The sequence below is a fragment of the Gopherus flavomarginatus genome, chromosome 10 (assembly GCF_025201925.1).
Source record: "Gopherus flavomarginatus isolate rGopFla2 chromosome 10, rGopFla2.mat.asm, whole genome shotgun sequence".
In the NCBI taxonomy this organism is placed as follows: Eukaryota; Metazoa; Chordata; order Testudines; family Testudinidae; genus Gopherus; species Gopherus flavomarginatus.
This window is the reverse complement of record NC_066626.1, coordinates 48,473,983-48,485,409: the sequence shown is the minus strand read 5'-3', so window position 1 is coordinate 48,485,409 and position 11,427 is coordinate 48,473,983. Positions and strand designations below refer to the sequence as shown.

Genomic DNA, 11,427 nt, shown 5'->3' with positions numbered 1-11,427 from the left:
ACCTCCCCAGCCATGCCCTCTCAGGCAACTGCTGCGCAGGGCTGCAGAACAGCGTCTCAGTAGCTGGAAGGGGCTGATCCTGCCCATTCCACTTCCTACATCTGGGCCATGTGTCACCCAGGCCCACTCCCAATCCTCCACCAGCACCCCGCCAAACAACTGATGGTGGCCAGTGGAAGGCATTGCGAGGGATGGGGACGAACTGATCGCTGGGGCCTGGTGCTAAGGAGGGAAGGAGGAGCCTGCCGGTGGGTACTCAGCACTCACTATTTTTTTTCCCACGGGTGCTCCAGCCCCGAGGCACCCATGGAGTAGGCGCCTATGCGGGTCAGGGTTACCAGCAATGATGCTCAAGCCAGAAAGAACACAGCTTTACTTTCAGAGATCCCAGGTTGAGTTTACAATGCTGACATTTAGGAAGACAAGACAAGACCCACAGTTATCTTACTTGTAAGGTGAGAAAATATGTAATTGGTCAATGAGACAAATATGGAACCATATGATGCCATTTCTGAAGTCACTATTTAGAGCAGAGCTGCACTTTAAATTGCAAGGGTGGAATCCTGGCCCTACTGAAATCAATAGGAGTTTTGCTATCAATTTCAAATAAGACCAGGATTTTACACCACGTTTAAAAAAAAGTCATGAAGAAAAGCTTCAACAATTACTGTATATGAATGTGTATGTACTAATGGTGACAGGAAATAAGCTGTATCACAGTTTACAGAGATTATTTATTAATGGGCTATATTATTTTATCTCGAACATTTTACAGTCGTTTCATGTTACTGCACACGTAAAGTTATATTTGTCACTGAAGCTCTGGAATTTGAGAGGCTGGATATTTAAATGGGTTTAAATACAGTGATTTTTCAAAGCATGTTTTAATAGTAGTTTAGTTTTAGTCTGACCACATAACACCTTTGGGAGTCGCCAGCTGATGGCATAGAGGGAGAGAAACAGAGCATTCTGGGAGATAACACTAGGTAAATCTACTCCCCTCACCAGCCTCCTCTTTCAGGACATAGTGTAGAAGTAGAGACAGCAAGGTCACCTGTGCTTCTGAGTAGCAGCAATGTGAGCATGAGGAAGGTGGTGAGGAAAATGACCAGCTTAGACTGCTTCTAGGAGTCAGGGGCCCTCACCAACACTTGCATACCCTGTACTCCACTTTCGCTGCTGTGCCACCAAAAACTGATTCCCAATCCCTGCTTTCAGCACATTTGAACTATAATCGAGTTATTTTTTAAAAAGCGTCTCTTGAAATAAAACCCCCAAAATATTTGAAGAAAATCTCAGCCAGCGAAAGGCACTTATTACAATAATAAAAATGACAGCTGCAATTAAAAAAATATAAGGGAAACCTTGATAATTGACTGGATTCTGCTGTGTAGGTAGAGTAGGTTTGTTCTGTGGACCCACACTAAGCCTGACTCCATGAGGTCTTCTTTTCCCTCAACCCATCCCAAACCTCCACTGCATGCTGCAGTGTAAACAGCTGCCAGACAGCATAGTCCTCTCTCCTCTCCATGTCCTTCTTCTTCACACACAGTAGTTTTACTTCATTCAAGGCCTTCAACAGTCTGTAGGATGCAAAATTTGGCCTTCTGTATGCAAAAGGGGAGTCTGATTATAGCAGTCAAAATAATGCTGAGTATTTGCATTACTTTACATTCTTGAATGAATTCTTAATCTTCGTCACTGGAAACATAATGCTCTGCATAGTCAAAGACAGGGAACTTGACTGGTAGCTCTCCCCATTTTTTGAAAATTTTGTTTGAAGTTTTCTTATCCTTGAACACAACTACAAAATTTCTGATCTTTAAGCAAGGCAGGTCTACACCTCTGTGCACCATCATATTTCCCCAAGCCTGAAAAATGTAAGGAAGGTTGTATTTGAGTTAAAATATTCAGTGTAATCAGACAGAAATATATTGGCAGAAAACAGAAAAGGGGAACACACACTTACTTGCCCACAGTCTTTGCAGATAATTTCACCATTTGTTTGGTAATCGGCATGTTTTTCTTGCAGTGTTTTATTTTCTCTTATGCTGTAAAGGTCCCTGAAAATGGACAGGAAAGATTAATCAGATTGTGTTATCCTTTTTACAGCAGAGATGGTTTTAAATACAGTACACTGAGACCATAACTGCTGAAGTAAGATGTGGGTGTAAAATGGCTATACTAGAGCTGCTGCCATAAACTCTGACTGACCTTTGTGTGTGTACAAGACAATGCAAGGGCAAGACAATGCCAGCTGCACTCTGTATGCACCTCTGAGTGTAGTAGCTACGCTCTGGTAGCTCCTACTTAGGAGTCAGGGGAGAAGTGGTGCCATAACTGACCCTCCCTTCTCTACATACTGGCCATCAGAGCACACTCTCCTTAGAAAGGAGAGCATGCTACACCCTCAGACGTGGTGATGCAGTTAGCTCACTCCATGTGCCATGGAGCTTTGGGAGAAATAGCGTGTGGGAGCGGGTGGTCCTGCTTCTGTATTTCCTCTCAATGTGGAGCTGTGCCTGGTTCTGAAAATACAACACTACAGAGTGAATGTACTTCATTCTGCTAGTTATTCTACTGAGTGCTTGATGTTTGGAGTTCCTAGGCTATGTGGAAGTGTTAAAAGAATTACTAATCTAGTACTTGGGTAGGCAGCTGCCAACACTATGCTAACAAAGTGGTAGGCTGCTTACTGAGCTCTTTGTGGGGCCTCCTTATCATTTTGCTACCATAGATACCATACTAATATTTACAGCTCCTGCTCAACTTTTCTCTAACTCCCCATTTTCACTTTCTCAAACATTCTCAAACGTTCTCCTAGACTGAAACCTTCAGCAAGTGGTCTCAACCAAGAGTAACTTTTGGGGAAGTGCTCAAGTGTCGGGAAGAGTCTGATATAGAGCTAGTTCACAGTGAAGAATAATTGATTGACAAATTGGAAATATCACACACACACACACACACCATTGTAAGCAATTGCAATTTCTTTTGTGCACCTGCAGCAAGACATTTCTAATAGTATTTCTGTTGCATTATGATCAGTGGGTGAAATTTACCCCAACACACACCACATACCCATGCAACATCCTAGGATCACTGTTCTACACCCAGCACCAAGGTCTAAGCAGCATTTGGCTAGCATACAGGGCCCTGTGTAGACTGCTTTGTACTGGGTTAGTTTCACCTTACGGTATTATGGAGCTCAGCAATTACAGTGTTACAGCTATAGTTATATAACTGCATAGTACCATAGCTATTTTATTGTCTTCAATCTATAAAGCCGTAATGTTTAAAACTGACTCCAAAAATAATTGCACAACTTTTTTTCTATCTCTTGATGATGCACAGAAGTTAAAAATTAGCTTAACATTAAAGTTGCAAGTTTAATATAAAAAAACTGCTAAAACAGAAAACAAAAGGAAATATAAACATGCTGTATTGCAGTTTGCAACATTGCACGTACTTAGCATTTTCGGTTGCTGGTTGGATTGTTAATTACATGCAGTCTATATAAAGTGACCTAGTCAATATTGCAACTGGAACCTAAACTTTTTCATTTATTGATATTTCATCCACTATTTAGCTTAGGGCCACCATGCCCCACCACCTGCTCAGCTGCACCAAAACCTTGCGTAGCTGAGGAATGAGTCCTCCATTTCTTACTAGCCAGAATTTGGCTGACGTATCCCCCAAAATACTTTGATATTTTATTTTATAGCAGCTGCGATGTTACGGGCTCTTTGCAGACATACCGACAGTAAAACTGGTTTCTTCCTCAAAGAGAACAAGTAGTTGGGTAACACTTACTGGAACTCCTTTTTCACATTGACATGATGCATGTTTTCTATAACTTGTATGTCTTCCCCAGAACATTTCAGTTTGTGGCAATTTTTGCAAAGGAAAGTTATTAGTGATGGATTTTCCTTGTAAGTCTTAAGCTGATCTCTCTTCGCCTTCATTTTTTTTTCCATTATACTTTGCATCTGAAAGCCCTGAATCTATAAGCAGAACAACAACAACACTGTCATGGTCTGCAGCAGATCTATAGAACTGAAAGATTTATTTCCAAGTTTACTTCCAAAACGCCAGACACTTGCAACGAATACAGATTCTGGAAATGGATACAGCTAAAAGGACACAGTCAACTTTAAAATCACTCTTTTGCCCAACAATTTATGTCTGGCTCTTCTTGTTACAATTAACTCCTAAAACTACTGTCACAAAGATTTGAGAACAGTATTTGTCACTAAATTTTCAGTTACTTTACTTTGTTCATAGTCAAGTTCACTTAGGTCAAGTGGGTTTTTCTATCGTCATCAACAGGAAAGAGAAAATGTTCTTTTAAAAACAGGTAAATGTGGTTGTAAAACCATAAATATTGGCATGAGGAATTGGGGGCAACTGTCATACCAGATACTACATTTAACTTTTTTTTTTTAAATAAGATTTTCTGTTGACAGTGTTCCTTTTAATCTTCAAGAAACAGACCTGTTTCTCTTTATAAGACAAAGTAGGAGTCAGAGGCAATACCTTATTTAAATATTCCTCCTGTCGCATCCTTTGGACACGTCGAATAGCTCTATACATCATTTGCTCACGAAATATATTAACATTTTCACGTTCAACAGCTCCCGATCCACCTGATGCCACCAGTACATAGGTGCTCTCATCAGCTCGAGCTCGACCCCGGGCCTGCAGTTTGCAAGAAACATAGGCTTAGAAATCCTGCACAGCCCTTTGCTCGGCCATATTCATGTAACTAAAGATGTTCAGTTAAGAGAATAAGAATCCCTGTGCAGCATATTTGTAGTTAAAGATTATTCACCTGGCTCTTGGATAAACAGCATTCTAATACCCTGGGATGCTTCTGTAGTCCATTAAAGATAAAACACCTAGCAAGTGGGTGTTAAGGAGATATGGTGCTAAACGGATCATGAGACAAAATCTTTGAAACTCAGAACCTAAGTTTTGCCCAGAAAAACAAACAAACAAAAAGTGTTGCACACACAAACCCCAAATTAGTTCACACATAAAATTCTAGCATTGGCACAGTGGTATTTTGGGATGCAAGTGTTCCTTTGCATGTGTTATTTACCATAGCAAATGCCTTCACAATTCTATATTCTGTTCATTACTTGGACTGTAAACTTTTCTGAGCATGGGTGGTCCTTTGTTATCTATTTGTACTCTGTCTAGCACTCCAGGGCTGGGGCCTCCAGGTTCCGATAGAATACAAATAATTAATATTGTCACTGAATAATTTAGAATTTTTTCCCATTAAAAACCTTTCTCATTTATCTTGGTTGGGTGCTGGGGGTGGGGAAGAATTAGTAAATGAAAGCTCATTAAATCAACAGAAGGGGTGGGTACACTTCTCCTTCTGGAGCCCCTTCTCCAACATGGTACAAGGGAGCAAAGGCCAGCCCTTCACATTTGCTCCGCCTATCCTCCCTCCTATCTTCAGGAAGGGCCACCACAGATCTTAAATATTGTGAAGAGCTTTGAGCAGGCACTTCGCACCTGGATGAATTTCACACTGTTCACAGGCAGAGGATGATGCATGGAAATGGCCTTAGTATACAACTGTGCAGAACACCTCTCTGACCACCTTCCTCTTTAGTCTGCAAGGGTCCCAAGATTTGCTCCAAATATGATACGTACAATTCTAAAAAAATCATCATTAGTCTTAAACTGATGTAAAAACAACCATCAGAGAGCGCATAGCTCCTGTGTATCACCTCCAAACCGCCTCCTGACAGAAAAAAGTTATTTTCGTTTTTAGGCACAACAATGAGAAATGACCTTATTTCAAACCACAACAAAAACACAACCCCAAATACAAATCATATTGAAAAAAAAAAAAAAGATCCATGTTGTAAAACAACATACCTGCACCATAGCTATTTCATTGGTGACAAGACCATAGCGGATAACTATGTTACACTCTTTGATATCCAGGCCTTCTTCAGCCACAGTAGTAGCAATAAGTAGGTTGACGTTTCCAGCACGAAATTTACTAATTATTTCCCTTTGTTCATTCTGTAAAAACAATTTCATGAATTTGATTCAATATATTAAATTTCAGTGTTAACTTCTAGCACCTAAAACTAGTCACCCTTTCCTTTCTTTAAAAAGTTCAGAGAATTATGGCCAAAGTTTGAAAACTTGGGCACTTAATATGAGGCACCATATTTAAGCATTTTTTAAGGGGATAAGAAACTGCACCGCTGACTTAAATAGGTACTGTAGACGCACAACATCTTTGAAAAAGAAAAAAAAACCAAGTCACTTTTATTTAAGCACCTAATATTAATGTTAAATGCCCAAATGTGGAAAATTTCACCCTATAATGCTAGTGAACTAGGAGGTGTCAGTGGGGTTGGACAATACTGGCTCTTTTTCTGTCATTAACAGCAGCACTGATAGAAAAAAAAAAAGTCCTGATTTTCAGAGGCGCTGCAAACATCTGCCACTATCGCTGATTTCAACTGGAGTGATGGGGCTCAGAACCTAAATAACCAGGCCTAAAAGATGTTTTTAATTTCCTTATAAGAATTATAATATTTTAATGTAAAATTTTCCTCTTTAGATAAACAGCATAGTGACTTGGCAATGAAAAAACTGGAGCACTGACCAGACTTTTAGAATAAAACAACCTTGTGTGCAGGGACATGTGACATCTTTTGAAATCTTTCTACATGCTCTGTTCAACTTTAGAATCTAGAGGCTTTCAACGAAAAGCTCTGTTTGCTCTTTCATCATTATACCATATTGCAAAAAATCTTCATATAAACCAGAATCATGTCTCTGAGGGAACAATTCCTAACATATTTTTAAACTGAGAAACCCTGATGTAAATTGGTTCTGTCTAGCATTTAAACCACACTTGTTTTTTAAAGTGCTGAAACGATAGTCTCATTGGGAGCTAGAACAGGAATACAAGGGAAAAATTTAGCCAATTAGAACATTCATTTTTGAAATCTGAATAATTTTTGGCTGCAGAAAGTCACAGAGAAAGCACAGTCAACAAACAGAATAGCATGAAGTAAACCAAACTGAGTGATTCATTGTGAATAATATTCATTGTGAATTTTGGCAATTTCTCATTCAATAATTATCCAGCCCTAGTGTGAAGCATATGGGCCTATGCAAATTAAGTAAACAGCAATACAAGGAACAGACAGAGGTCAATAGCATTACATCTCTTTTCTTTTCAATTTAATACCAAATATGACAATAGGTATTTTTTTTGGTCTCTTAAAATACAATTTTAAGGGATAAATTGTATTTTACAAAAATTAGTTTAATATCCCACTTTGGTGCCAATCTATCTATCTATATCTAGCTATCTATAGATCTATATCTATATATATAAAGGGCACAGGTCTGTCCTGCGCAGGCTGCCCCACTGAACTCAAGGGTTTGTACAGATGTAACAAATGACAGAAGTCAGTTCACTGCTATCAGTTGGCTTGTACTGAGTGTTAGTCAAGTGGAATTCTGCCCATTATTTGAAAATCTACCTTACTTTTGTGAGCCCAATGCTTTGAAAACAACTGGGGATAGTTCTAATTGCTGTGAGTAGGACCATTAAGTGCTGCTCTCGGTGGTGTTTGCAGGAGGGACCATTAACACAGAGTTCTGGGTTCTTCCCTGGAAGAGGTGACATTACAAACACCCAAAGCAGAAAATTCCCAACAATCCCTACTCGTTTGGCCTTTGTAGATCATCTCTTCTAGAGGAACCTTAGGCCTTGTCTTCATTGACACAAAGGTATTTTGTTATGAGATAACTAATGCATGATAGAATTTTAGAGTGAGATAATGAAGAGAAGACCAGGCACTTGGAATTTACACCAGGAGGTAGCAGGATCAGCACTATACCTTCCGCCGTACTTGGCTACAGTGCTTTGTCTCCACTATGTTTGTACTGCATGATAGCTAATGGAGTGTTAGTTGTAACATGGTAAAAACACCCCTTGTCAGTGAAGAGATAGCTCAGAATTCTGATCTCAGGACTCAGCTGATAAGTGAGGGCAGGATGGCCCAGTTTTCAACAAATGTATTTTAAAATATGAATAGCACTTAGTACTTATGTAATGCTTTTCAATTAGGCCTCTCAAAGTGCTTTATAAAAGGTGGCTCTGAGTGCCCCCCACTCTTCAGATGGAGAAATGAGACACAAAGCAGGTAGGTGACTTGAACAAGATCGCACAAAGTCAGACACAGATGTGGGACTAGAATTCAGGTCTCCTGACTCCCAGTCTTCTGCTCTAACAATTAAGACAAGCTGCCTCCTTTATATATAAACACATTTTTAACACCACTCCTTTAATTACATTTTCTGTTAGAGTTACCTGAGTCATGGGTTTAAATTCACTGTTATGCCCAGCTCCAATAAGATAGTGAGCTTTAATTCCCACTTCTTCAAATTTTGTGTTGTCCTTAATCCACTGAAAAAGGGCAAATGCACTTTGCCGAGTCTTTGTGAAGATAATTCCTCTAGCTTCATCAGTCTTTGTAAACTCCTCCATTAAGGTGTTTCGCAACTGTGTCAACTTCTCATTTTCATATTCTGGCTTTCTAGCCAACTCTTTCAGTTGTTTCTTTTTTGCTGTAAAAATAAATATAAAATCAACAAGATGCCATCATGTAAATAAATGCTCTAGGAAAGCAAAAAAGCAGAATGAATTTATATTTCTTCCATACAAGCTGATTCACACCACAGTATCAAAGGCTGCAACACAGCAATTTACTTTACAAACTACTTTACGTTACAACATTTTTGAGATCTCAGGTATAAACAATACTTTAGTCCTTATACTAATCTACCAAACAGCTTGAGAAGTGTTGGCAGGCTTTATATTAAAAATCTCTATATTAACACACACTGGACCTTACAACTGGAGTGCATTTTTGGGGTGGTGGCTTTGAGAGGACAGAGGCCAGGCCCATTGAGGCACCCTTGTAAGGATGCCCCGCACTGACAATTTCCATTGCATGTAAGAAGCACCAGGTTTGGGCTTATTGTCTGAAAAAAACATTATACGTTCAGTGCCTTACAGAGGAATGGCCTTAGACACGTTCATTACATGATATGTTTGCCACAGCATGGGAGGAGAATATAGTGAACTCCATCACACATAATGTGCTTTTTTTAGGGAATGAGACTTATTAATATGATCTTAGAATGTAATCAAATATTGGAGGTGTGACAAGTTTCTTTAGGCACTCTAATTAGTTTAAAAAATTATACATTGAAATCCACAGTAAGGACCACCTCCCATAGGCAATCCCCTGTCTTAAACAAAAGAGAAAAATTAATGTAAAAATTAATTTCCTTCCCAGTGTCACTAATGCCACCTTCAGTAATACAATGGAATAGATTTTTTAATTTACTATTCCCTCATTAGGGAACAGTATTTCGTTCACTTCTGGCAATGAAAAACAGGCTAGTCTACTAAGCTTTATTTTCTGAGCTGTTTAACTTTCTAGTTCTCAGGTATCAACCCGATGTTGACATGTTCAGGCTGCAAACATCTGAAGGGATTTCCTTTAAATATAAATCTTCCTCCATTGGAAGTTGAAAAAAATATATATATCAAACATTTCTACTGTGACTGTTGTGCCTATTATCTCTTTGAGGCTTATCTACAATAACATGTTATCTATATTCTGTAAGGCCCGGTATATTTAAGATGCTATTAAATATTTTACAATAAATCTTTATAATAAGTTTGGCTTTGCAGCGTGGTTTCACAAAACCTAAATTTCATGGCCTAATTTGACGGGGTCCTTTCTCTTTAGAATATCCCCCAGGTTTCCAGTATGCTTTATCTTTAGTAAAAAGCCATTTCTATTAGGAAGCTATTTTTCCTGGCTCTCAATGATGTGTGCATATGTGGTGGTGGAGGCACAGAGGGGTTGTATTTATAGCAACAAAGAACCTAACACACACTTCTAAATTCTAGAAGGCAACTAGGATTTAGTCCAAATTATCAATTGGTCTGATCCTGTTCCCATTGAGGTCTATGGTAATTTATATTAACAATAACCAGAACTTTCTCCTCTGAACGAAAAGTAAAAATATGGTGTGTGGTTTTTTTGGTACACACAGGGTTTGAATTCAAAGAGCCATAACAAATCAGAAGTATAGTTTGCCTTATTTATTGCACTAAAAAATGTTAGTCTAGCTGCAATAGGCCGAGCCTACCAAACAGCTATCCACATGACAGAACCACTCCTACAATTAGCAGTCACAGTTGGTCTTGTTGGCAGCCTGAGAACAAGGGCAGAGGATTTAATGATCATGTTTGAAGAACTTCACATAGGCCATCAAACAACCATTTGACAGCAAAAAGTTTCAGTCATCAGCCTAGACTAGATTCACACCAGTGACCTAAACATGAGAGATTGTGCTTCTCACAATTATGAATCCCCAGAAACATCAAGTACCTGACAGACTCTGGTTAACGTGCGGTAAATGATCTCCTGAGCTTGTATCAGAAATATGAAAAATCTTGAATATGAGAATACTCTTTTGTACAATGGACTATATACCATTAGACATGAAAATATCATATGATGCTGACAGAGTGTTTAATATATTTTATACAGTATACTGTGACATACAAACTCTATAGAACTGAATACCATAGAAGTGTGTATGAACTAATAAGTACCAATGCAAATCATATATTACAATGTCAGCAGTGTATACTAGTCAGCTGCATGGATTTCAGATTTGACTAAGTATCATCGTATATTTCATGCTTACCGTAAAATAACTTTATCAGAAACGTATCTGTTTCATCTAGTTTTGATGATATTGGTTCATCATCATCTTCATCTACTGTTGTTTTCTTGCTTTTCTCCTCCTTATAGAAGTTATTGAGGTGGTTGTATGCATCAATCATTCGGATAGTGTCATTAATTTGCAGGGCATCATTATATTTCTTTAAATGCTCTGCACAAACACGTTCTTTACGGTTTTCTTCTTTTGCAGCTAAAAACAGAACATATATATACACATCTATATCTGTGTCTGTTTGCATGGCTGCCCACATAGATGGCTCAAACACCCCTCAAAGTCCAAAGTCATGATGCATTTATGTTGAAGTATTTTTAATACCTTTTTTCTCCTCTTTAACCGCCCATTGTTCATAGGGCTGAGTTCCAAATTCAAATGTTGGGTTGAGGTGACAATAATTTTGAATTTCTGTCATGATTTCTGTAATTTTCTCTCTAAAGGGATCCTAAAAGCACATGGATAAAAAATAATTAAATTTACAATAGTTATTCTGCCAGCAACAAAAACGGACTGACCTTTTCAGTTTAATATTATCTACAGGAAATTCCTTAAACAAAAATTTGTTTCAGAAAACAATTAAGGTTGCTGAAGGTACTTGCTTATCTAAACACTTAA

General features: G+C 38.5%; 1 protein-coding gene across 1 annotated transcript in view; it reads right to left on the bottom strand.

Annotated features, from left to right (window-relative positions):
- Positions 1–714: 714 nt before the first annotated feature.
- Positions 715–11,427, bottom strand: part of IFIH1 (interferon induced with helicase C domain 1) — a 35,714-nt gene continuing 25,001 nt past the window's right edge. The window contains exons 9-16 of the mRNA XM_050969216.1: positions 11,134–11,257; positions 10,780–11,007; positions 8,360–8,616; positions 5,893–6,042; positions 4,534–4,695; positions 3,811–4,001; positions 1,970–2,063; positions 715–1,871 (exon numbers count right to left, since the gene is read on the bottom strand). Coding sequence (XP_050825173.1) covers positions 1,689–1,871; positions 1,970–2,063; positions 3,811–4,001; positions 4,534–4,695; positions 5,893–6,042; positions 8,360–8,616; positions 10,780–11,007; positions 11,134–11,257 — 1,389 coding nt within the window. The 3' untranslated portion in view covers positions 715–1,688. The remainder of the gene's footprint in view (positions 1,872–1,969; positions 2,064–3,810; positions 4,002–4,533; positions 4,696–5,892; positions 6,043–8,359; positions 8,617–10,779; positions 11,008–11,133; positions 11,258–11,427) is intronic.